The sequence below is a fragment of the Lepisma saccharinum genome, chromosome 10 (assembly GCF_977018435.1).
Source record: "Lepisma saccharinum chromosome 10, izLepSacc3.1, whole genome shotgun sequence".
In the NCBI taxonomy this organism is placed as follows: domain Eukaryota; kingdom Metazoa; phylum Arthropoda; class Insecta; order Zygentoma; family Lepismatidae; genus Lepisma; species Lepisma saccharinum.
In genome coordinates this window covers 77,510,152-77,537,645 of record NC_139238.1, presented here as the reverse complement: position 1 = coordinate 77,537,645, position 27,494 = coordinate 77,510,152, and the positions used below count along the sequence as shown (strand labels likewise).

The 27,494-nt window shown below is 37.8% G+C and overlaps 1 protein-coding gene across 1 annotated transcript in view; it reads left to right on the top strand.

Annotated features, from left to right (window-relative positions):
• LOC145993958 (uncharacterized) overlaps window positions 1-27,494 on the top strand; it is a 60,789-nt gene that overhangs the window by 6,279 nt on the left and 27,016 nt on the right. The window contains exons 3-4 of the mRNA XM_083129953.1: window positions 2,630-2,797; window positions 6,704-6,856. Coding sequence (XP_082986079.1) covers window positions 2,630-2,797; window positions 6,704-6,856 — 321 coding nt within the window. The remainder of the gene's footprint in view (window positions 1-2,629; window positions 2,798-6,703; window positions 6,857-27,494) is intronic.

The window sequence follows — 27,494 nt, the reverse complement described above, 5'->3', positions numbered from 1 at the left end:
TATAATATTCTTTTGATTTCCAGTTCATTCCACAGAAGTATTTTTTTACCAAAATGCCAATGAAGAAATCATAAAAAATTAGTCAGGGTGATAATTTACACTTTTGAGATTGACATCATGCTAATGTATGATTTGCAGCCAGCATGGGACACTTGATGGTTTTGGAAATAGTGGTGTTATGTTCAAAGTGAAAACTGGCTTTGCTTACAATCTTGGTTGGCAACACTAGCAGTTAGAATTTGGTCAGTAGAAGAAGTCATGTACCCAAGTACAGACCATACAACAGAATGGAAAATCATATTTCCAACCATGGGATCATTTTATACATTTTTTGTCTAATTGTGGTTATAAGGGTTAAGTGTCAAATCTTCGTAGAAATCATGCGAAAAAAATGCATGTTCGACCAGGACTCGAACCTGCATCCCTAGTAAACCTTGCCACTGCTATTCAACCAGTACTAATTCAATCTAGTTCCCTTTCAAAACTGAGTCTGTGGACACACATTACATTTAGATGCAAGAAGGCCTACCAGTATAAATTTATGCAAAAATGTAGGCTCTGTAGCTCAGTTGGTAGAGAAATGGCAGCCATGCCAGTGGCCTAGGTTTGAGTTTCGTCGATCATGCATTTTCGGCTTAAATTTATATGTGGTACATGTCCCGTGTGCCTGTATGCTAAGATGCAAAATCTTGGAATATGAAATTGAGATTTCATGTAATTATACATGATGGACTCCAGTCGCCAAGGCATCTGATCACCACATGGAAATCGTGATCTCGGGCATGATTTTTTTTCTGCGTTCACTTGCTATGTTAACATTCTTGCTCAGCATCAGCAAAAATGTTCACGCAAGTAACGTGATTAAATAAAATTTGACTTAGAGTGCATGTCTTGCATGATTTATCACAATTTAAGTTTGGTAACACTGTGAAGCCTTGTTTCCATGTTTAGTAAAACATTCAAAAGCTGACCAAGGCAAAATTTATTGTATAAAGATTTAAGTTTCTTCAGGGTGTCCAAAAATTCACGCAATCAAGACTTATCGTACATAAGTTTTTTATAAAGAGCGATAGAAACATGAAACTTTCACTGGGTATTAACTTTGTCCATGTGGATATTTTTTAAACATTGAACAAAAAAATCATGCTCTTCACAAATGCTCCGTGTGCAGAAGTTACTAAGGTGTAAACAATTTTTTGTACGAAGGAAGAAAATACATGGACAATAGGACAGCTGTGGAGTCTCTTGCAATAATTTTTTATGTGCATCGATGGTCTCCATGGGCATGTATCGAATTGAAAAGAGAACAATAATTTGTTATGCATTTTATGTTTTATAGATGATTTATGGAGTTAGTTATGATGTACCTTAGAAAGGATTTTTTTTTAAAAAATTACGATGTGTAATGGCAACATTGCTTGCATCAGAGGGCAGTACCAGGTGTGCGTGACATCTGGCTATTCTAGTCAATCAACTCCCAGATGAAATAAAATGGTAGAGATTTATTGTAAAAACACTAACCTACCTTAACCTACAATTGTGTGATCTTTTGGGCAATCTGTGATATAACGCCACCATTCCAACGCATGTTTTTAATATTAGGGCTAATTTTTTTTTCAACCTCCGTTGGCACCGCCAGGTGGCTTGTGAAGTGCTAGGAAGCGGGGCATCACACAGCGTGATTGGCGTCCCCCTTGCCACTTCCACCACTACCACTGCCAAGGCCAACGCTTCAGTTGAAGCTGAGTGACCGGCACGTAGAAGTGTCTGCTACAATCGACTCTACCGCCAAGTGCGAGGTGTGTTGACTAAGGAGCCTGGGGTCACAATCATTGCAGCTGCATACTGTGAGACATTGCGCAGACTACGCAGAGCCATCCGGAACAAACATCCAGGCATACAGTCTTCAGGAATTCTCTTGCTTCATGAAAAAGCCCGACCACATATAGCTGCGTCAAACTGAAGACCTTCTTCGACAATTCCACTGGGAAGTGTTTAATCACCGTCTCTACATCCCAAACCTGGCACCAAGTGACTTCCACTTTTTTCCGGTGATGAAGAAGTGATTGAGAGGATGGTACTTCCACACCAATGAGGAGCTTCGGGACACGGTGCAGACCTGGCTCAACAGACAGGCAGCACCTTTTCTTGCAGAGGGTATTGAAAAGCGGTTTGATAAATGTCTAAATCTTCTTGGTGATTATGTTGAAAAGTAAATTATACGTGTTCGTAACTTTTGACAATAAACCCATTTTGCTATTCACTGTGGTTTTGATTGTATGCCATATCGGAAGTTGAAAAAAAAAAGCCCTCGTATAAACAACTGTGTGCACACAAAATAGTTCAAATAATTTTGAGGTGTATGTGCTGCTCTCTCACCCACCCAACCTTCAATAAACACCCCAGGGAAGAGTTTAAAAGTGGCTGAAGGCTGTGCTGATTATGTTGTGGCACTGTACAGTCATGGACTCTTCTGGGTTGTGTAATGATTCCATTAACAGTTAATGGGATTGTTACAATCCAGAAGTGTCTTTGACTGTACAATGCACATCGGAAAATTTGAACAAACTGTATACATTTTCAATTGTTATTCATATATGGTTTTGTTAATATGCTTCTTTTCCAACAGGGAGAGGAGGAAGGTGTGAAGCGTGAGAGCTGGATGCTTGAGCTGCCTGATAATAAAGCACGACACATAGGCCTTGGGCCTCGCAGTTTTAAGATGAAGCCAGCACCAGAGAACAAGGACAGGTCTGTGTGGACAGACACCCCAGCAGATAAAGAAAGAAAAGCAAAGGTAAATACATTTTTGTGTGTGGAATACAGCACTGCACTGAATACTGTATTCTGTACCAAAAAATAATTATAAGTTGGCTTGCCATAGAAAATTATGATTCAACATTACATAAGGTCACTAGGAATTCCATTAGGACTTATGCTCCAACATGTTTTGGTCCAGGAAAATAAATGTTTGAAGTGTTCTCAAGGTTCCCACTGACCTGGAAAGCCTGCAAATGTCATATGTCCACAATATGGAAAAATCAGAAGATCATGTAGTTTTTTCTTGCAACAATTTCTGAATGAAAATAAATTCCACTTTCCTCTTGTAGCAGCTTCCCGATGGTACCATGATAAAAAACTGTTTTTTTTAAATAGTATATACGTGTTTCTTTATTTTAAACAACATTGGACAAACTTTTATTCTCTTTGTTTCCATGTTAAAAAATGCAAAAAATTGAGTGGAAAACTTGTAGTAGTCAAGGAATTTGTTTTGCAGCAATGAGTGGGAATTCTCTTTATATCTTCCAAAATCTACGAGGCACATGCCAAAAATAAGGGCCGATAATTTTTTACTTGGGACTGGTAACACTGAAGAAGCTGCGCGTGCACGGAACCATGCTTTAGTATTCTGTGCCTGCAACAGAGGTATATTTCTCAGTTTGGAGGTGCATATGTGCGAGTAGCAGGTAGTTGAAATGGCTTCTGTAATAGAAAATCCCGCCAAATGCGAGGTGAGGTCGGTGATTAGATTTCTCAACGCGAAAGGGCTGAGTGCAGATTCATCGGGAATTGTGTACCATTTACTTAAGCAACAGTAATGTGTGAAGGAAAGGTAAGATAATGGTGCCGTGCTTTTCGGGAAGGACGTTCAAATGTCCGTGATGACAAGCAGAGCGGCAGGCTTAGTGTTCAGACGGACGACCTTGTGCAACGTGTTGATGCTAAAGTGCGATCCAATTGCCATTTTCACCATTACTTATTTTGGAGTTTCCTGAAGTGTCTGATAAAACATTGCACCGAATTGTAGTGGACAATCTGGGTTATCGCAAACTGTGTGGGTGGGTGCCAAAAATGTTGACAAACACTCACAAAGATGAAAGAATGAAATCAGCAAGTGATCTTTTGGCCCGCTAGGAGACGGATGGGGATGACTTGTTTTCTCACATAGTGACTGGAGACGAAACCTGGATATCGTACGTCACTGGTGAGTCGAAGCAGCAATCCATGCAATGGTGACACTCTGGTTCACCGAAACCGTAAGTTGGGAATGTCTGTGTCAACAGTGAACACCATAATCAAGAAGGACATGCAACTAGAAATGCGGCATAAGCGGCGAGTTCACAAGCTGTTGCCTCGTCACATTGCGGAACGTCACACGAACGCTAGAAAGCTCTATGAGACCTATCTTGCAGAGTAGAGATGGAAAAATGTGGTGACATTGGACGAAGCATATGTCTACCTTAGTGACTGTCACAAACCCCGCGCGATTTGCTACCGCCCTCGCGACAAAAACAATTATCAAACATTGTATCGAGAATGCCAGGAAAGTTTTCCACGGGGTTTCATGACCATCGCTGGATACTGCTATAATGGCAAGCTAGCAATTCGCCGTGTAGCTAATAATGTGAAGGTGAACTCCACGTACTATCAGGATGAGGTTTTAACACTCATTTGTAACATAGATATCCCGGCACTGTACGTGGGGGGCAAAAACCAGGTCTGGGTGCACCAAGATAAAGCATCCAGCCATACCTCCCTTTCGACTCGTCTGTTCTTACAGCGAATGGAGGTGGAAACTGGCATCCATGCAATTCCTTACAGCGACATTTCGGTCAAGGCGCCAGATTGATCACCCATGGACTTCTGTGCATTTGGACTCCTAAAACGGGCCTTAGGAAAGAGACGTCCACGCACTCTCAATGGCCTCTGGAAAGCCTGTCAGGAGGAGTGGGAAACGTTGGACATGATAACTCTTTGGAAAAGTCTGTTGCAATGGAAATTACGTTGTCGGGCTATAGCGTGGAATGCTGGTTTTCCAATTGAGCATGATCGTTGGTGGCGACAATGGTTTTCATGAACTTATCACACTTCCAACATTGTCAAGCCTGTATTCGATTCTGAAAAGAAATTAAGTTTCTCAATCTTATCAATTCAAGTCGTAGAAGCAAAACTGAATAAGGTGTTGAGCACATGCGATGAACGTTTAAAATATATATATATAATCAATTGAATGAAGTTTTTGACATCAGAAAAGAAAATGGTGAATGACAGAAGGTTATATCATCTTCAGATCGAAAGCAATGGACATGTTGGTTTTACAACTTGGAAGACTGCGAATTTCAAAACTATCCATCCAAAATAAGAAAAATGCCCTTGCAGCTCACTTCAACAACTACTACTACGTCAACTTCCGAAACATCAGACAGAGAGTGAATATGAAGAGTCCGAAAATGCAGATGAATATGCTACAAGGACAAGGAAGAAGTATAACAAAACCAAATCTGCAATCAAATTAGTAACATCTTCAATGTTATCAACCAGCAAAGTAGCAACCATTTGCCGACAGTTATCTCAAGATGGGATCGATATTGAGACATCTTCACAATCTGGTATTTACAGGTCCACCATTAAAGAAGCTGTTAAATTTAAAGAAGAAATGAAGAAAACAGTACACTTAGAAAATTGGTCGTTGCATTTTGACGTAAACGTATTGACACCAAGTGCTAGTGTTGAAGAATGAACAAAGAAGAAGCTAAGTTAGAAGCACTAGATCTACCAGACGGAAAAGCGGATACTGTTGTTAAAGGAATAACAGCTGTTCTCGAAGAATGCAATTTATGGAAGAGTATAAATATGATTGTTGTGGTCGCTACGAATGTGAACACTGGAAGAATGAATGGGATTGTAATTCAGTTACAAAGACTGTTTGCTCAAAAGAAACTGGAAGAACCACAATTCATTGGTTGTCAACATCATGTTCTTGACAGGGTGCTTCCATAATAATGGGTGACAAACTTGGAGAAAACAACACCGCCCAATATCAAATATCCATTTATCCTGGAACTTGTAAAGAACCATGAGCAGCTCAAGATTAATTTCGAGAATGGTAAAGAAGATTTTACTGAAACAGCAGGATGGCGAGATGATATGAAATTTCAATTTCATTAAACTCGGGGATGGGGGGGGGGTCTGCTTTTCTGAAGAAACTGGAGGATTTCCTGAAGTGAAGTTTCAGAAAATACAAGTAATGCAAGATGGAATTCCCGAGCATTACTACCTTGGCATTTATTCTTCTACCAGAGAGATGAGACTCAAAATTTGTAGATTCATATCTTAACAGATGGGCTGACCATTGGTGTACTGACCAAATGTACAATGCAGATGATTATCAGAAGCTATGTAGCAATTAAACTGTGTGAAAATTTTTTGGAATCAAGAACCATCAAGGCTGAGAATTCCCAGAACAAATCAGTGAGCAGAACAGACAATCAAGTGTCTTCAAGATCTTATTAACATCTGTAAAATGAAGGAGAAACTTCAGCTCAGATTTATTGTGTCTAACAAGACATGATATTTATGTGTTTGTTTTAATTTTGTATCTTATGTTATAACAATAAACTGCATATATGCCTATGCGTAGATGGTAAAATCGATTTTTCAGTTTGGGGGTGACCTTTTCCAAGAGTAAATCAAATTATTTCATTTTTCATTAGCTTTGAACAAAGTTCATCGATTTATGACAGGAACATGGGGTTACAAAAAAGTCGTAACCCTAATGTTCACGTAATTAATTTGTACTGGAAGTTTTATAAAATAAAATTTTACAATGCATATTGGCCTTTTTATCTTTACTTTCTGGACATCTCATATTTAAAAATGGCAGTACCTAGAAAGTTTTCCATTTTGAATTAATTTTCTGCAGATGCAGCAAGAAGGCCGAAAGAGACCTGATGCAGTTGAGAGCAGAGCAACCCACAGACGGGACTTGGAGATGGACGAGGTTGCAAAGAAGCATAGTCATGGTAGACAAGAATCACTCCTGGAAATGCATCAGAAGAAAAGGAAGAAGCAGCAGGTAAATAGAGTGCTGTCATATTGTACAGTGGAACCCCAATTTTACGTTCCTCGATTTTACATTTTACCACATTATACATTCTAATCTTGATGGTCCAAACATAGCAGAATGTTAGAGATTCCTTGATTTTACATTTTCCTGCATTTTAAGTTTTTTTCAGATTGGTCACCTGAAAAATGTAACATCGAGGTTCCAGTGTAATAGAAAATTTCTTTCTGATTGTGCAAAATCTTATTTTATACCTAATACAGGAAAACCTTGTTAATACGATATTGGTTAATACGAAGTACCCTTTAATCCGAAGTTCTTCCCATTCCCCAGCCGATAAGATAGGATTTTCAATGTATTTCTGTATGGATAATTTTTAACATGAAGTTGTTTACAAAATGCTTTGGCAAAACTGGTTTAGCTTAATTCGAAGTAGACACCTGCATAAGTCGACAAGAGAATACTGAATGTGGAGAGAGCTTTGATGTTAATTTAACTTGACCTTGACATGTTTCCCTGTCCCAAGAGCAAATGACAACTTGGGGGGAGCAGCCCAAATTGCCCACTGGACTTGCATTCTTTGTCAATGTGAATGGCAGGTCAAGCTCTTTCACCACTGAATGCAGCACCTTGGAAATATTCACCAGTGTCAGATGAGAAATGCAAGATAAGATTGCAGGAATGTTCCAAAATACAAGGTGTATGGCCCCTGGAAGTCTTGTCCATCTGTCTAGCTCTGAGCTCTAGATTCAGCAGTTTCCCGTGAGCGAGCAACTCTTGGCCTGGTAGCCGACAACTTCCGGTAACCACTATAATTCAAAACGTGTTCTTTGTTCCCTGTAGCATTTCATAAAAAAGGGAAATTGGTGAAAGCCACATAGGTCAACTAAAGATCGTCAACCTGCTCAATGCGTTGTCATCTAGGTGTACGCAATAGTTTACCTTGATCTTACATACGAGTATGTCATAACGCCAGTTTCCCGCGTTTCCCAACAGTGTCATAACTCCTGCTTCCCACCTCATACCTTTCCCAACTGTGCCATGTCATAAAAGTTACCAAAAAGAGTGTTCCGTTGGCTGAGAGCCTTCTCCCTCTTTTCCTGTCAGCAAACTGGAGAGGGGTCGATGCTAATTGTTTCAGCCACGATTTTCTTGCTCTTGTGCACACACGGGCAAGGGTGGAAGTGCATCCCTCCTCTTTTCCTTTGCCATCTAAAGTGAAGGAACCAGTTCTGAATATGATCTTCAAAACGAACAAGAACCGTAGAATGAGAAAAAGGTGACCCTGCCCCCCTCTCTTCCCCTACAACAGCTCATTCTTGCCACTGGTGTGCATGGCAATGCGATAATTGCCAAATTTAGGCATCTCTTGTTTGAATGCTGCTGTCTGCATAGCAAATATTGCCCGTATTATTGTCTGTTACATGGTAAAACATAAACCAAACATCATTTCTTTCTTTTTCACACTGCTGATAAAAGTTCGGTGTTATCTTTTGAATGCCAAGGATTTTCCGTTCTGCCACCTGTTGCTCTAACTTCCAGACGGTCTCATTGTGTTTATGCTGCAGCTTGCACCAGTGTTTTGTCTTGGGTCTGCAAAGCTGTCACTTGCCCATAACAGCAATGACTCATCCAGAGCCAAGGAAAAAGTCATTGTTTTGAATCTTGCAAAGCTGTTTTGATTTGATGATGATGAAATTAGATCTCCAGAAAGAAAAACAAGAGTTAAAACAACTTCATGATGCACACAAAGTTCAATATAATATAATCGCCGCTTTTCTTCAGAAACATTCGTGTGCTATAAAAAAATAATCCGACAATGCTCAATGTAGAAATGGAAGCTTGAGTCCGATAAAAAAAAAAGTTATTGAAGAGGTAAAGTTTTCGCGGATCGAGGATTGACCTCCAGAATACTCCTAAATCCAACAATTCGATTAACGTGAGAGTAAATTACAATCTCCCATTATGATATCTGCACAAGTTTCATAATGCTTGTCTTGAGTTCATTTTATGCTGATGGATTAATCGGGACTAAGTATAGAGTTTAAAGTGGAATCCAAACCCGAGCGATTATAGATTGCTGCGCTGTTTAATGTGTTCTCGGATCCACATTCCGTTCAAGTTCCTTTTGCAGGACACATCACAATGCAAGTCTAGGAAGAGTTTGGACTGCTCACTGGAAAGGTTAAGGAGAGTGAATATGAAGTGGGCTGAAGCAAAGAAAACATGATTTTTTTTTGCAATGCATCTTTAGACAGCCGAATCAGAACTAAATGTACAGCTTTTTTTTTTCCTGGGTGCCGAGAAAGGTTTTGTTGTGTCTCCCAAGAGATATTATCTCGCCACTTAATCCTGTAACAGACAATGCTCTAGTAAGTCCATATAAAATCCAACATTCATTGTGTTCGATTATCTCCAGACTTTTGCTGGTGCCAGGGTGACTGCTGTCAAGATTCTACGAGTTTCCCCTGTCAATAAACGAGAGATTGTTTCCTTTCCATAGGTCTCGGTGCAATCTGGTTTCTCATGAAGTAGAATTGTAAGAATGTCGGGGAAGAGCAACGATACCATTTTTTAAAAGACTTTTGGTGAAAAATTTTCATGTTCTATTTTCCTTCCCACAACATGCATCCTGTGCATAACAGGTTGTATAACTGTGTTACTGTCTCCTAGGAATCTTTGTGTCCACGTAAGCTGCATGCCCTTATTTTGAGTAACATTTTTTATAGTTTATTTAAAACTTCGTAGATATAAAGCTTATTTTGTGAGCTATTACATAGTATAAAACATCCATTATGAAGGTAATTTCAGGATGGCTACTCACCGGGAATTCCTTGAATTCTGGTAATTCTGCATGAATTATTGGCTCCGTGAGTTCTGCTTGAATTTTTCTCCGTAGACGTGAAAAATTGCAACCTTTATTAATCCAAATTTTATTGAATTTATGCATATTGATAAATGCCCTGAAGCAAGATGTTCACAGTTGTTTTTATTTTTATCGAAGAAGGAAAATAATGTTGTGTGAAGAATTAAACAGAATTCTCTCGATCTGTTTACTTTGTTGAGCAATCTGACAGACTGAAGATTATTGAAAGATAAGATTTCTTAAAGATGATTAGGTAGATTTGAGTTTGAAATTCTTACACAATTAACAATTTTTTGCAGGTTAGAATATATACCATAACATTTGTGTTACTTGTGTTTGTAGATGTATTTCGAGTCTGAGTATGTGAAATGGCAAATGTAAACTAAGGAACTCAAAATAAATGTTTTTAAATATACCGTTTAATTAAATTAAATTAGAATTTTTGGATACATTGGAATCACACAGACACTTCATATTGTCACTATATTTGTGTGTGCATATCAGTGGCGCAACCACACTGAGGCAGGGGTCATTGCAACCCCCTCCCCCCAAACTTGAATGCAAATCAATTCTAAGGAGGGCAAGAGTACAAACGTTGATGGCCAAGGGCACCTGCAGAGGGCACAGAGGAGCAATTATCACCTTCGATTTCAAATTTCAAGCAAATAATAAAAAAAAAATCTTAAAATTTTCTTAGTCTTGTCAAATTCAGAGTTGTAGCTAGGGAGCTGCAGGAGTCGGCCCTGGCCACCGAACAATCTAAATGATAAAAGTTTTAAAAGAGAGAATGCCATGGCGCCTTGTGAAATTATTTGCACCCTATTATATCAATATTGTTGCCAGTTATTTTACTTCACTCCATTTTGAATATGTGTAAAACATATGTTGGACATGAAAGTTATACATGTCATATGTACAAAGAGAATAATATTCGGAATGCATTTTCTGCCATTCAAAAATACAGTTTGTGTACTTGTTTTCCATTATTAATGAATGTGAAATTGAACGTTTTTTTTTTTAAAGTTTAAAATCGTTGGTTCCAACACAAATTCTTTATCACTGACTTTTACCCCCTTTTTGCGTAATTTATAAGGATAATGACATCTTTGACACTACTACTACTAGTACTAATAATAATAATAGTCATAATAATGCCATTATTATTATTGGTACATCTATCCTGATACTTGCCCCCCCCCCCCCCCCCCGACAAAAGTTCGTGGTGTCACCTCTGTTGTATGTGTGTGGGTGTTCAGAGGCAGTAATACACAAGATTGAAATAGAGAAAACATCTGCTTGTGGCCTTGAATTTTTTTGAAAATTTGCCATGAAAACCGGGCATTGTACTTGAATTTTATCATGGTCCTAGAGTAGCCACCCTGACTTTATACTGTAATTTATTTACACCTGAAAAACAGGAGCTATCTTGAAAAGTTTGGATAACTCGAAGTTGACATTTTTTGGTCCCTTGAACTTCGTATTAATGACATTTTCCTGTACTGATTTCCCACATAAATGAGATGTCATTTCTGAACTTCCTTGTTTGGAGCCAGCATGGGCATGAATGTTTTTTTTTATTTATTTTTTTATGATTATTCCTTTTAAAATGTCATTGAGTCATTCCTTATTCTCATTAGAAAAAGTAGCAGAATGGTGATTCAAACAAACAAATACCATGACGTCAATGTATCCAGTTTCCTTCCTGGTTTATGTAGCCTCTAATGCCATATCATCCTCGGTGCATGATGTTACTGTAGAATGTTTGTATGCTGTAAGATGCATTATTGCAGTAGTGTGTTAATGAAGGTAGATGTAAAGGGAGTGGCTCCTCCTGCTTTGGAGGTAGCTGCTGGGATGATTCTCCCATATGAAGCTGAGACAAGGAATCCCCTTACTTGTTACATTTCTACACAGAGAACTCATTTTTTTTTTCCAATTTAAACAAATTATATCATTCTTGTTTTATTCTGCAACACATTAAAGTTCATGAAATACCAGATGTTACAAATCTCAAAGTGCCTTGATGATTTGGGAAAATAATTTTGGTTTGTTGGAAATAATCCTGTCTGATTTGTTCAGTGTATGCATCATTAATAGGGAAAGGAACTTTAGGTAATTAAATGTTTTTTCTGCGATAAGATACAGACCCTCATTTTTGCCAAAATTCTGATTATAGCCTTATATGTCAACACAGCAAATTTTATTTTACATAAAAACACATATTTTCCAGTTTTCCGTATGTAAATACATATTTTGCGAATTTTCATTTTAAATACATAAAATCGCTCATTGACTTGATCCACCTCGAAATCCTCGAAGGAAAAATGTTTATAGGCTACTCTGCACCTCTTTCATATCGAGAGTGCTAGGTTTGTTTTGTCTTTGAACACCCTCGCTGGCAGACTTCTGGCACCTCGCCTACAATCCTATTGGGAGAAAATAGCTGTAAGTAGTAGCTGGGGCTGGCTACACGTAATGATAGCAAGGCTTTTTAATGAAGCAATGCAGCTATTGTGGCCGGAAGGCATAACATTTGACAATGTTCTTCTCCTCGTGACAGATGCTGCAGCTTACATGAAAAAAGCTGCAGTAGGCCTTGCCGTTAGCTACCCCAAAATGGTGCACGTTAAATGTGTGGCCCATGCGTTGCATAGAATATGTGAAAAGATAAGAGCTCTTTATCCCAATGTCGATAAACTGGTTTCAAATGGCAAGAAAGTTTTTATCAAGTTGGCTAGAAGAATAGACAATTTTAAACAAAAATGTCCTGAGGTTCCCCTTTCCCCTACACCTGTAGTTACGCGATGGGGCACTTGGTTGGATGCAGATGTTATGCCCAGAAGTTTGAAAAAATTGTATCTGTTGTAAATGATCTCGACAAAGAAGAATTCTGCAAGAACTGTTGATGGAGCCCTCCGTAAAAGTCGAATTGGCATACATCTCAACAAACCTGTCCATTCTCTCTAATTCCATATGAAAGCTTGAATCGTCCGCGAACACTTTGGCAGCTTCCATTGTTAAAGTCCGTATAGTAGAATCGAAACTGCAAGAACTCACTGGATCTAAGTGTCTAAATGTACAGAATTTTTTGGGAAAAAACAAGGTTTTCAAACTTTGTGCCAAATTGCATGTGTTTTGGAAAGTGAAGTAGAGGAAGAGGAAGCTTTGGAAAACTTAAGCGTTAGTGACATTTCGTGATTCAAATATGCAAGAATTGTTTCTTGTGACGTGGAGCGATCTTTCTCACAATATAAGATGCTTTTTAGAGATAATCGTCACAGATTTACAATGGAGAATTTGGAAAAAACTATGGTGATCCACTGCAACTCTTCCAACTCTTCCTACCTCGCTAAGAGGTAATCATTTAGAAACTAATTTCAGGTGTTTAAAATGCATGTTATAGTTTGTTTTTGTTACCAAATGTTTTTATTTTTGTCACATATTTTCCTGTTTTTATCACATATTTTCAACATTTATGACACAAAAAATAAATATTTCTGTGTTTTTTAGCACATAAAGTTCCGTTCCCTAATCATTAATATTGCATTCACTTTAAGATGTTACTGTAGTCAAAAAAAAGATAGAGACAAATTTTTGTTGGTTGACAACCTTTGTACTCTATGCAAATATAGTATGCCTCAAAGTTTCTTCTGTCAAGTTTTGAACAGCTAATAACTCATGTAATTTGCTAAGGCCCATGTTACTTGCTACCCTTGCAGACAGGTGAACGAACCTCTTGTGTCACTCTTATTGTCTCAATTACATGGACTCCTTAGTGTTTCAATAGACACAGATAGGTTCATTTCTTTTTTTGTTCCTGCAACTTTTTAAACTGCATTTTTCATGCCAGGTTTTGTTATACACAGAACACAAAATGCATTAAATCATGGTTGATGATTTATTATTATTATTTTTTTCATCTTTTGACTCGGTTACATGTATAATTGAGTTTTGTTTGAAATGATCATGTCTCACCTATTCAGTTGATGCATTATCGTCAGTCTATCATTTCGTGTAACTCAGTAAATAAAACTCGCACATTTCTCAACATTCGTGCTGTAGTTATTTGCAAGTTAAAAATTGACCTCTTTCTTCGCATTTTCACACATCATGAAACTTCAGTGTCCCTATAAATGATGCATTTTTGCTGCACAACTGCGTTAAAGACGAAATGTAAAGGGAGTGCCTCCTGCATTATGAAGATGAGACTAAGATTAGCCTCACCTGCTACATTTGCAGGCAAGGTAAACCTCTTGTCTTACAAACACGAGCTTCACATGAAGAGTTACCATTCAATTAAGTGAACACCTGAAAGTAAGTTAGCTTCCTGAGTGGCACCTAGGGTCGTTTGTATGATGCATTATTGCAGGAGTGGTTAATGTAAAGGAGATGTAAAGGAAGTGGTTCTTCCTGCTTTGGACGTAGCTGCTGGGATGATTCTCCCATATAAAGCTCAGACAAAGATTCCCCTTATTTGCTACATTTGAAAGTAAGGTAAACCAGTTGTCTCACATGTACATGCTGTAACTACACAGAGAACTCAAATTATTTCAATTAAAAGAAATTATATCATTCTTGTTTTATTCTACAACACCTTAAAGTTCATAAAGTGCCACATGTTGTTACAAATCTCAAAAGTGCATGAAGTCACTGTTGATGATTTGGGTAAACAATTTTGGTTTGCTTGAAATGATCCTGTCTCATTTGTTCAGTGGATGCATAATTAATATTGCATTCACTTTAAGATGTTACTGTAGCGAAAAGAAGATAGAGACAAATTTTTGTGCTGTATGAAATTATGCCTGAAAGTTGTTTGTGTCAAGTTTCGAACAGATCGGTATATGAAAGAATTGGTTGGAATTTATCTACCGATACCAGCTGATACTTTTATGGCATATTGGTCTTTTGCAGGTCTCGCAAATATGTCACGCGACACTTTCGCAGAATTACTTATCCTGGAATTTATGCAAAATTCAAACTGTCTGTTTATTATTTTCCTGTATTTTACGATTATTACAAGCATAAGAAAACTGTTTTTCTTTGTGACCTTTCAGGAGAACACACACTCCTTTCATCAGACATTTATTTTTATTTTGACTAAAGATACAGTTATATAACAAAGAAAAACTGTTTTCTTATGCTTGTAATAACCGTAAACTACAGGAAAATAATTCTAAAATGCTTCTTTCTTTTCATACAAGAAAAACTGTCTGTTTTTTTTGGACGAAAACTTTATTTTGTGATTACATAATATCTATTTTAATACGTATCCTGATATAATTCTTAAATATTCTAAAACAAATTTCTTGGTAAATTAATGCATATAATTGGAGAAGAATATTTACACCAATATTGATCAATATTTTGAACAAATATTAGTTTTTGCATTTTCCAAGTATCAGTATCAGTGGGAATCTGTAAGAGTATCAACATCGGTGTCGGTTCAAAGTGGTATCTGCTCAGCCCTAGTAATAAGTCATGTAATTTGCGCTTACTTGTTGTGGCCCTAGGGTCGTTTGTGTGCTGTTAGATGCATTATTGAAGGAGCATGTTAATGACGGGAGATGTAAAGGGACAGGCTCCTTCCTGCTTTGGAGGTGGCTGCTGGGATGATTCTCCCATATGAAGTTGAGACTAAGATCAGCCTCACCTGCTTCATTTGCAGACGAGGTAAACCTCTTGTCTTACAAATACGCAACTCAAATGAAAAGTAACCAATCAACTAAAGGAACCCCTGAAAGTAAATTAGTTGCCTTAGTGGCCCGAGGGTCATTTGTGTGCTGTATGATGCATTATTGCAGGAGTGTGTTAATGACGGGAGATGTAAAGGGACAGGCTCCTTCCTGCTTTGGAGGTGGCTGCTGGGATGATTCACCCATATGAAGTTGAAAATAAGATCAGCCTCACCGGCTTCATTTGCAGACGAGGTAAACCTCTTGTCTTACAAATACGCAACTCAAATGAAAAGTAACCAATCAACTAAAGGAACCCCTGAAAGTAAATTAGTTGCCTTAGTGGCCCGAGGTTTTACGCTTTACTGGTTTACGCTTTGGAGGTAGCTGCTGGGATGATTCTCCCATATGAAGCTGAGATAAAGATTCCCCTTACTTGCTACATTTGGAAGTTAGGTAAACCAGTTGTCTCACATGTACGTGCTGTAACTACACAGAGAACTCAAATTAATTAAAATGAAAGATAAATTATATCATTCTTGTTTTATTCTGCACCACATTAAAGTTCATAAAGTGCCAGATGTTGTTACAAATCCCAAAAGTGCATGAAGTCACTGTTGAGAATTTGGGTGAACAATTTTGTTTTTTTTAATACGATCCTGTCTGAGTTTTTTAGTGGATGCATCATTAATACTGCATTCACTTTAAGATGTTACTGTAGTCAAAAGAAGATAGAGACACTCTGCAAATATTCCTGAAAGTTGCTTCTTTCAAGTTTCGAACAGATCGGTATCGGAAAGACTTGATTGGAATTCATCTACCGATACTAGCCTATACTTTTACGGCAAATTGGCCTTTAATAGGTCTCGCAAATATGTCATGCAACATTTCTGCAGAATCTACTTATCCTGGAATTTATGCAAAATTCAAACTGTCTGTTTATTTTGCACGAAAAACTCTATTTTGTGCTTACATAATATCAATTTTAGTATGTATCTTGATATGATTCTTAAATATTCTAAAACAAATTTCTTGGTAAATTAATGCATATAATTGGAGAAGAATACTGACACACCAATATTGATCAATGTTTTGAACACATTTTAATTTTAATTTTTTCCAAGTGGATATCTGTAAGAGTATCGGCATTGGTGTGAATTCAAAGTGAAATCTCCTCAGCCCTAGTAATAAGTCATGTAATTTGTGCTTGCTTGTTGTGGCCCTAGGGTCATTTGTGTGCTGTTAGATGCCTAATTGTAGGAGTGTGCTAATGACGGGAGATGTAAAGGGACAGGTTCCTTCCTGCTTTGGAGGTGGCTGCTGGGATGATTCTCCCATATGAAGTTGAGACTAAGATCAGCCTCACCTGCTTCATTTGCAGACGAGGTAAACCTCTTGTCTTACAAGTACACAACTCAAATGAAAAGTAACCAATCAATTAAAGGAACCCGTGAAAGTAAATTAGTTGCCTTAGTGGCACTAAGGTCGTTTGTGTGATGTATGATGCATTAATGGTGGGAGATGTAAAGGGAGTGGCTCCTCCTGCTTTGGAGGTAGCTGCTGGGATGATTCTCCCATATGAAGCTGAGACAAAGAATCCCCTTACTTGCTACATTTGGAAGTGAGGAAAACCACTCGTCTCACATGTACATGCTGTAACTAGACAGAAAACTCAAATTATTGCAATTTAATGATAAATTGTGTTATTCTTGTTTTATTCTGCAGCACATTAATGTTCAAGAAGTGCCTGATGTTACAAATCTCAAAAGTGCATGAAGTCACTGTTGATGATTTGGGTAAACAATTTTGTTTTTTCTTGGTATGATCCTGTCTGATTTGTTCAGTGGATGCATAATTAATATTGCATTCACTTTAAGATGTTATTGTAGTGAAAAGAAGATACAGACAATTTTTGTTGATTGACAATCTTTGTGCTGTATGCAAATATGCCTGAAAGTTCTGCTTTGAAATTTTGAACAGAATAGTATCAAAGAGAATTGGTTGGAATTCATGTAACAATACTTTTACGGCAAATTGACCTTTCACGGGTCTCGCAAATATGTCATGGGACATTTGCATGGAATCTACTTATCCCGGAATTTATGCAAAATTCAAACTGTGTTTATTTTGCACATAATTTATTACATATCCTGATATAATTCTTAAATATTCTAAAACAAATTTCTTGGTAAATTAATGCATATAATTTGAGAAGAATATCTAGACCAATATTGATCAATATTTTGAACAAATTTTAGTTTTTGCATTTTCCAAGTATCAGTATCAGTGGGAATCTGTAAGAGTATCAACATCGGTGTCAGTTCAAAGTGGTATCTTCTAAGCCCTAGTAATAAGTCATGTAATTTGCGCTTACTTGTTGTGGCCCTAGGGTCGTTTGTGTGCTGTTAGATGCATTATTGAAGGAGTGTGTTAATGACGGGAGATGTAAAGGGAGTGGCTCCTCCTGCTTTGGAGGTAGCTGCTGGGATGATTCTCCCATATGAAGCTGAGATAAAGATTCCCCTTACTTGCTACATTTGGAAGTGAGGTAAACCAGTTGTCTCACATGTACGTGCTGTAACTACACAGAGAACTCAAATTAATTAAAATGAAAGATAAATTATATCATTCTTGTTTTATTCTGCACCACATTAAAGTTCATAAAGTGCCAGATGTTGTTACAAATCCCAAAAGTGCATGAAGTCACTGTTGAGGATTTGGGTGAACAATTTTGTTTTTTTTTAATACGATCCTGTCTGAATTTTTTAGTGGATGCATCATTAATACTGCATTCACTTTAAGATGTTACTGTAGTCAAAAGAAGATAGAGACACTCTGCAAATATACTGAAAGTTGCTTCTTTCAAGTTTCGAACAGATCGGTATCGGAAAGACTTGATTGGAATTCATCTACCGATACTAGCCTATACTTTTACGGCAAATTGGCCTTTAATATGTCATGCAACATTTCTGCAGAATCTACTTATCCTGGAATTTATGCAAAATTCAAACTGTCTGTTTATTTTGCACGAAAAACTTTATTTTGTGCTTACATAATATCTATTTTAGTATGTATCGTGATATAATTCTTAAATATTCTAAAACAAATTTCTTGGTAAATTAATGCATATAATTGGAGAAGAATACTGACACACCAATATTGATCAATGTTTTGAAGAAATTTTAATTTTTGCATTTTCCAAGTACCAGTACCAGTGGATATCTGTAAGAGTATCGGCATCGGTGTGAATTCAAAGTGAAATCTCCTCAGCCCCAGTAATAAGTCATGTAATTTGTGCTTGCTTGTTGTGGCCCTAGGGTCATTTGTGTGCTGTTAGATGCCTAATTGTATGAGTGTGCTAATGACGGGAGATGTAAAGGGACAGGTTCCTTCCTGCTTTGGAGGTGGCTGCTGGGATGATTCTCCCATATGAAGTTGAGACTAAGATCAGCCTCACCTGCTTCATTTGCAGACGAGGTAAACCTCTTGTCTTACAAATACGCAACTCAAATGAAAAGTAACCAATCAACTAAAGGAACCCCTGAAAGTAAATTAGTTGCCTTAGTGGCCCGAGGGTCATTTGTGTGCTGTATGATGCATTATTGCAGGAGTGTGTTAATGACGGGAGATGTAAAGGGACAGGCTCCTTCCTGCTTTGGAGGTGGCTGCTGGGATGATTCTCCCATAAGAAGTTGAGACTAAGATCAGCCTCACCTGCTTCATTTGCAGACGAGGTAAACCTCTTGTCTTACAAATACGCAACTCAAATGAAAAGTAACCAATCAACTAAAGGAACCCCTGAAAGTAAATTAGTTGCCTTAGTGGTCCGAGGGTCATTTGTGTGCTGTATGATGCATTATTGCAGGAGTGTGTTAATGACGGGAGATGTAAAGGGACAGGCTCCTTCCTGCTTTGGAGGTGGCTGCTGGGATGATTCACCCATATGAAGTTGAAACTAAGATCAGCCTCACCTGCTTCATTTGCAGACGAGGTAAACCTCTTGTCTTACAAATACGCAACTCAAATGAAAAGTAACCAATCAACTAAAGGAACCCCTGAAAGTAAATTAGTTACCTTAGTGGCCCGAGGGTCATTTGTGTGCTGTACGATGCATTATTGCAGGAGTGTGTTAATGACGGGAGATGTAAAGGGAGTGGCTCCTCCTGCTTTGGAGGTAGCTGCTGGGATGATTCTCCCATATGAAGCTGAGATAAAGATTCCCCTTACTTGCTACATTTGGAAGTGAGGTAAACCAGTTGTCTCACATATACGTGCTGTGACTACACAGAGAACTCAAATTAATTAAAATGAAAGATAAATTATATCATTCTTGTTTTATTCTGCACCACATTAAAGTTCATAAAGTGCCAGATGTTGTTACAAATCCCAAAAGTGCATGAAGTCACTGTTGAGAATTTGGGTGAACAATTTTGTTTTTTTTAATACGATCCTGTCTGAGTTTTTTAGTGGATGCATCATTAATACTGCATTCACTTTAAGATGTTACTGTAGTCAAAAGAAGATAGAGACACTCTGCAAATATTCCTGAAAGTTGCTTCTTTCAAGTTTCGAACAGATCAGTATCGGAAAGACTTGATTGGAATTCATCTACCGATACTAGCCTATACTTTTACGGCAAATTTGCCTTTCATAGGTCTCGCAAATATGTCATGCAACATTTCTGCAGAATCTACTTATCCTGGAATTTATGCAAAATTCAAACTGTCTGTTTATTTTGCACGAAAAACTCTATTTTGTGCTTACATAATATCAATTTTAGTATGTATCTTGATATGATTCTTAAATATTCTAAAACAAATTTCTTGGTAAATTAATGCATATAATTGGAGAAGAATACTGACACACCAATATTGATCAATGTTTTGAACAAATTTTAATTTTTTCCAAGTGGATATCTGTAAGAGTATCGGCATTGGTGTGAATTCAAAGTGAAATCTCCTCAGCCCTAGTAATAAGTCATGTAATTTGTGCTTGCTTGTTGTGGCCCTAGGGTCATTTGTGTGCTGTTAGATGCCTAATTGTAGGAGTGTGCTAATGACGGGAGATGTAAAGGGACAGGTTCCTTCCTGCTTTGGAGGTGGCTGCTGGGATGATTCTCCCATATGAAGTTGAGACTAAGATCAGCCTCACCTGCTTGATTTGCAGACGAGGTAAACCTCTTGTCTTACAAGTACACAACTCAAATGAAAAGTAACCAATCAATTAAAGGAACCCGTGAAAGTAAATTAGTTGCCTTAGTGGCACTAAGGTCGTTTGTGTGATGTATGATGCATTAATGGTGGGAGATGTAAAGGGAGTGGCTCCTCCTGCTTTGGAGGTAGCTGCTGGGATGATTCTCCCATATGAAGCTGAGATAAAGATTCCCCTTACTTGCTACATTTGGAAGTTAGGTAAACCAGTTGTCTCACATGTACGTGCTGTAACTACACAGAGAACTCAAATTAATTAAAATGAAAGATAAATTATATCATTCTTGTTTTATTCTGCACCACATTAAAGTTCATAAAGTGCCAGATGTTGTTACAAATCCCAAAAGTGCATGAAGTCACTGTTGAGAATTTGGGTGAACAATTTTGTTTTTTTTAATACGATCCTGTCTGAGTTTTTTAGTGGATGCATCATTAATACTGCATTCACTTTAAGATGTTACTGTAGTCAAAAGAAGATAGAGACACTCTGCAAATATTCCTGAAAGTTGCTTCTTTCAAGTTTCGAACAGATCGGTATCGGAAAGACTTGATTGGAATTCATCTACCGATACTAGCCTATACTTTTACGGCAAATTGGCCTTTAATAGGTCTCGCAAATATGTCATGCAACATTTCTGCAGAATCTACTTATCCTGGAATTTATGCAAAATTCAAACTGTCTGTTTATTTTGCACGAAAAACTCTATTTTGTGCTTACATAATATCAATTTTAGTATGTATCTTGATATGATTCTTAAATATTCTAAAACAAATTTCTTGGTAAATTAATGCATATAATTGGAGAAGAATACTGACACACCAATATTGATCAATGTTTTGAACACATTTTAATTTTAATTTTTTCCAAGTGGATATCTGTAAGAGTATCGGCATTGGTGTGAATTCAAAGTGAAATCTCCTCAGCCCTAGTAATAAGTCATGTAATTTGTGCTTGCTTGTTGTGGCCCTAGGGTCATTTGTGTGCTGTTAGATGCCTAATTGTAGGAGTGTGCTAATGACGGGAGATGTAAAGGGACAGGTTCCTTCCTGCTTTGGAGGTGGCTGCTGGGATGATTCTCCCATATGAAGTTGAGACTAAGATCAGCCTCACCTGCTTCATTTGCAGACGAGGTAAACCTCTTGTCTTACAAGTACACAACTCAAATGAAAAGTAACCAATCAATTAAAGGAACCCGTGAAAGTAAATTAGTTGCCTTAGTGGCACTAAGGTCGTTTGTGTGATGTATGATGCATTAATGGTGGGAGATGTAAAGGGAGTGGCTCCTCCTGCTTTGGAGGTAGCTGCTGGGATGATTCTCCCATATGAAGCTGAGACAAAGAATCCCCTTACTTGCTACATTTGGAAGTGAGGAAAACCACTCGTCTCACATGTACATGCTGTAACTAGACAGAAAACTCAAATTATTGCAATTTAATGATAAATTGTGTTATTCTTGTTTTATTCTGCAGCACATTAATGTTCAAGAAGTGCCTGATGTTACAAATCTCAAAAGTGCATGAAGTCACTGTTGATGATTTGGGTAAACAATTTTGTTTTTTCTTGGTATGATCCTGTCTGATTTGTTCAGTGGATGCATAATTAATATTGCATTCACTTTAAGATGTTATTGTAGTGAAAAGAAGATACAGACAATTTTTGTTGATTGACAATCTTTGTGCTGTATGCAAATATGCCTGAAAGTTCTGCTTTGAAATTTTGAACAGAATAGTATCAAAGAGAATTGGTTGGAATTCATGTAACAATACTTTTACGGCAAATTGACCTTTCACGGGTCTCGCAAATATGTCATGGGACATTTGCATGGAATCTACTTATCCCGGAATTTATGCAAAATTCAAACTGTGTTTATTTTGCACATAATTTATTACATATCCTGATATAATTCTTAAATATTCTAAAACAAATTTCTTGGTAAATTAATGCATATAATTTGAGAAGAATATCTAGACCAATATTGATCAATATTTTGAACAAATTTTAGTTTTTGCATTTTCCAAGTATCAGTATCAGTGGGAATCTGTAAGAGTATCAACATCGGTGTCAGTTCAAAGTGGTATCTTCTAAGCCCTAGTAATAAGTCATGTAATTTGCGCTTACTTGTTGTGGCCCTAGGGTCGTTTGTGTGCTGTTAGATGCATTATTGAAGGAGTGTGTTAATGACGGGAGATGTAAAGGGAGTGGCTCCTCCTGCTTTGGAGGTAGCTGCTGGGATGATTCTCCCATATGAAGCTGAGATAAAGATTCCCCTTACTTGCTACATTTGGAAGTGAGGTAAACCAGTTGTCTCACATGTACGTGCTGTAACTACACAGAGAACTCAAATTAATTAAAATGAAAGATAAATTATATCATTCTTGTTTTATTCTGCACCACATTAAAGTTCATAAAGTGCCAGATGTTGTTACAAATCCCAAAAGTGCATGAAGTCACTGTTGAGGATTTGGGTGAACAATTTTGTTTTTTTTTAATACGATCCTGTCTGAATTTTTTAGTGGATGCATCATTAATACTGCATTCACTTTAAGATGTTACTGTAGTCAAAAGAAGATAGAGACACTCTGCAAATATACTGAAAGTTGCTTCTTTCAAGTTTCGAACAGATCGGTATCGGAAAGACTTGATTGGAATTCATCTACCGATACTAGCCTATACTTTTACGGCAAATTGGCCTTTAATATGTCATGCAACATTTCTGCAGAATCTACTTATCCTGGAATTTATGCAAAATTCAAACTGTCTGTTTATTTTGCACGAAAAACTTTATTTTGTGCTTACATAATATCTATTTTAGTATGTATCGTGATATAATTCTTAAATATTCTAAAACAAATTTCTTGGTAAATTAATGCATATAATTGGAGAAGAATACTGACACACCAATATTGATCAATGTTTTGAAGAAATTTTAATTTTTGCATTTTCCAAGTACCAGTACCAGTGGATATCTGTAAGAGTATCGGCATCGGTGTGAATTCAAAGTGAAATCTCCTCAGCCCCAGTAATAAGTCATGTAATTTGTGCTTGCTTGTTGTGGCCCTAGGGTCATTTGTGTGCTGTTAGATGCCTAATTGTATGAGTGTGCTAATGACGGGAGATGTAAAGGGACAGGTTCCTTCCTGCTTTGGAGGTGGCTGCTGGGATGATTCTCCCATATGAAGTTGAGACTAAGATCAGCCTCACCTGCTTCATTTGCAGACGAGGTAAACCTCTTGTCTTACAAATACGCAACTCAAATGAAAAGTAACCAATCAACTAAAGGAACCCCTGAAAGTAAATTAGTTGCCTTAGTGGCCCGAGGGTCATTTGTGTGCTGTATGATGCATTATTGCAGGAGTGTGTTAATGACGGGAGATGTAAAGGGACAGGCTCCTTCCTGCTTTGGAGGTGGCTGCTGGGATGATTCTCCCATAAGAAGTTGAGACTAAGATCAGCCTCACCTGCTTCATTTGCAGACGAGGTAAACCTCTTGTCTTACAAATACGCAACTCAAATGAAAAGTAACCAATCAACTAAAGGAACCCCTGAAAGTAAATTAGTTACCTTAGTGGCCCGAGGGTCATTTGTGTGCTGTATGATGCATTATTGCAGGAGTGTGTTAATGACGGGAGATGTAAAGGGACAGGCTCCTTCCTGCTTTGGAGGTGGCTGCTGGGATGATTCACCCATATGAAGTTGAAACTAAGATCAGCCTCACCTGCTTCATTTGCAGACGAGGTAAACCTCTTGTCTTACAAATACGCAACTCAAATGAAAAGTAACCAATCAACTAAAGGAACCCCTGAAAGTAAATTAGTTACCTTAGTGGCCCGAGGGTCATTTGTGTGCTGTACGATGCATTATTGCAGGAGTGTGTTAATGACGGGAGATGTAAAGGGAGTGGTTCCTCCTGCTTTGGAGGTAGCTGCTGGGATGATTCTCCCATATGAAGCTGAGATAAAGATTCCCCTTACTTGCTACATTTGGAAGTGAGGTAAACCAGTTGTCTCACATATACGTGCTGTGACTACACAGAGAACTCAAATTAATTAAAATGAAAGATAAATTATATCATTCTTGTTTTATTCTGCACCACATTAAAGTTCATAAAGTGCCAGATGTTGTTACAAATCCCAAAAGTGCATGAAGTCACTGTTGAGAATTTGGGTGAACAATTTTGTTTTTTTTAATACGATCCTGTCTGAGTTTTTTAGTGGATGCATCATTAATACTGCATTCACTTTAAGATGTTACTGTAGTCAAAAGAAGATAGAGACACTCTGCAAATATTCCTGAAAGTTGCTTCTTTCAAGTTTCGAACAGATCAGTATCGGAAAGACTTGATTGGAATTCATCTACCGATACTAGCCTATACTTTTACGGCAAATTTGCCTTTCATAGGTCTCGCAAATATGTCATGCAACAATTCTGCAGAATCTACTTATCCTGGAATTTATGCAAAATTCAAACTGTCTGTTTATTTTGCACGAAAAACTCTATTTTGTGCTTACATAATATCAATTTTAGTATGTATCTTGATATGATTCTTAAATATTCTAAAACAAATTTCTTGGTAAATTAATGCATATAATTGGAGAAGAATACTGACACACCAATATTGATCAATGTTTTGAACAAATTTTAATTTTTTCCAAGTGGATATCTGTAAGAGTATCGGCATTGGTGTGAATTCAAAGTGAAATCTCCTCAGCCCTAGTAATAAGTCATGTAATTTGTGCTTGCTTGTTGTGGCCCTAGGGTCATTTGTGTGCTGTTAGATGCCTAATTGTAGGAGTGTGCTAATGACGGGAGATGTAAAGGGACAGGTTCCTTCCTGCTTTGGAGGTGGCTGCTGGGATGATTCTCCCATATGAAGTTGAGACTAAGATCAGCCTCACCTGCTTGATTTGCAGACGAGGTAAACCTCTTGTCTTACAAGTACACAACTCAAATGAAAAGTAACCAATCAATTAAAGGAACCCGTGAAAGTAAATTAGTTGCCTTAGTGGCACTAAGGTCGTTTGTGTGATGTATGATGCATTAATGGTGGGAGATGTAAAGGGAGTGGCTCCTCCTGCTTTGGAGGTAGCTGCTGGGATGATTCTCCCATATGAAGCTGAGATAAAGATTCCCCTTACTTGCTACATTTGGAAGTTAGGTAAACCAGTTGTCTCACATGTACGTGCTGTAACTACACAGAGAACTCAAATTAATTAAAATGAAAGATAAATTATATCATTCTTGTTTTATTCTGCACCACATTAAAGTTCATAAAGTGCCAGATGTTGTTACAAATCCCAAAAGTGCATGAAGTCACTGTTGAGAATTTGGGTGAACAATTTTGTTTTTTTTAATACGATCCTGTCTGAGTTTTTTAGTGGATGCATCATTAATACTGCATTCACTTTAAGATGTTACTGTAGTCAAAAGAAGATAGAGACACTCTGCAAATATACTGAAAGTTGCTTCTTTCAAGTTTCGAACAGATCGGTATCGGAAAGACTTGATTGGAATTCATCTACCGATACTAGCCTATACTTTTACGGCAAATTGGCCTTTAATATGTCATGCAACATTTCTGCAGAATCTACTTATCCTGGAATTTATGCAAAATTCAAACTGTCTGTTTATTTTGCACGAAAAACTTTATTTTGTGCTTACATAATATCTATTTTAGTATGTATCGTGATATAATTCTTAAATATTCTAAAACAAATTTCTTGGTAAATTAATGCATATAATTGGAGAAGAATACTGACACACCAATATTGATCAATGTTTTGAACAAATTTTAATTTTTGCATTTTCCAAGTACCAGTACCAGTGGATATCTGTAAGAGTATCGGCATCGGTGTGAATTCAAAGTGAAATCTCCTCAGCCCCAGTAATAAGTCATGTAATTTGTGCTTGCTTGTTGTGGCCCTAGGGTCATTTGTGTGCTGTTAGATGCCTAATTGTATGAGTGTGCTAATGACGGGAGATGTAAAGGGACAGGTTCCTTCCTGCTTTGGAGGTGGCTGCTGGGATGATTCTCCCATATGAAGTTGAGACTAAGATCAGCCTCACCTGCTTCATTTGCAGACGAGGTAAACCTCTTGTCTTACAAATACGCAACTCAAATGAAAAGTAACCAATCAACTAAAGGAACCCCTGAAAGTAAATTAGTTGCCTTAGTGGCCCGAGGGTCATTTGTGTGCTGTATGATGCATTATTGCAGGAGTGTGTTAATGACGGGAGATGTAAAGGGACAGGCTCCTTCCTGCTTTGGAGGTGGCTGCTGGGATGATTCTCCCATAAGAAGTTGAGACTAAGATCAGCCTCACCTGCTTCATTTGCAGACGAGGTAAACCTCTTGTCTTAGAAATACGCAACTCAAATGAAAAGTAACCAATCAACTAAAGGAACCCCTGAAAGTAAATTAGTTGCCTTAGTGGCCCGAGGGTCATTTGTGTGCTGTATGATGCATTATTGCAGGAGTGTGTTAATGACGGGAGATGTAAAGGGACAGGCTCCTTCCTGCTTTGGAGGTGGCTGCTGGGATGATTCACCCATATGAAGTTGAAACTAAGATCAGCCTCACCTGCTTCATTTGCAGACGAGGTAAACCTCTTGTCTTACAAATACGCAACTCAAATGAAAAGTAACCAATCAACTAAAGGAACCCCTGAAAGTAAATTAGTTACCTTAGTGGCCCGAGGGTCATTTGTGTGCTGTACGATGCATTATTGCAGGAGTGTGTTAATGACGGGAGATGTAAAGGGAGTGGCTCCTCCTGCTTTGGAGGTAGCTGCTGGGATGATTCTCCCATATGAAGCTGAGATAAAGATTCCCCTTACTTGCTACATTTGGAAGTGAGGTAAACCAGTTGTCTCACATATACGTGCTGTGACTACACAGAGAACTC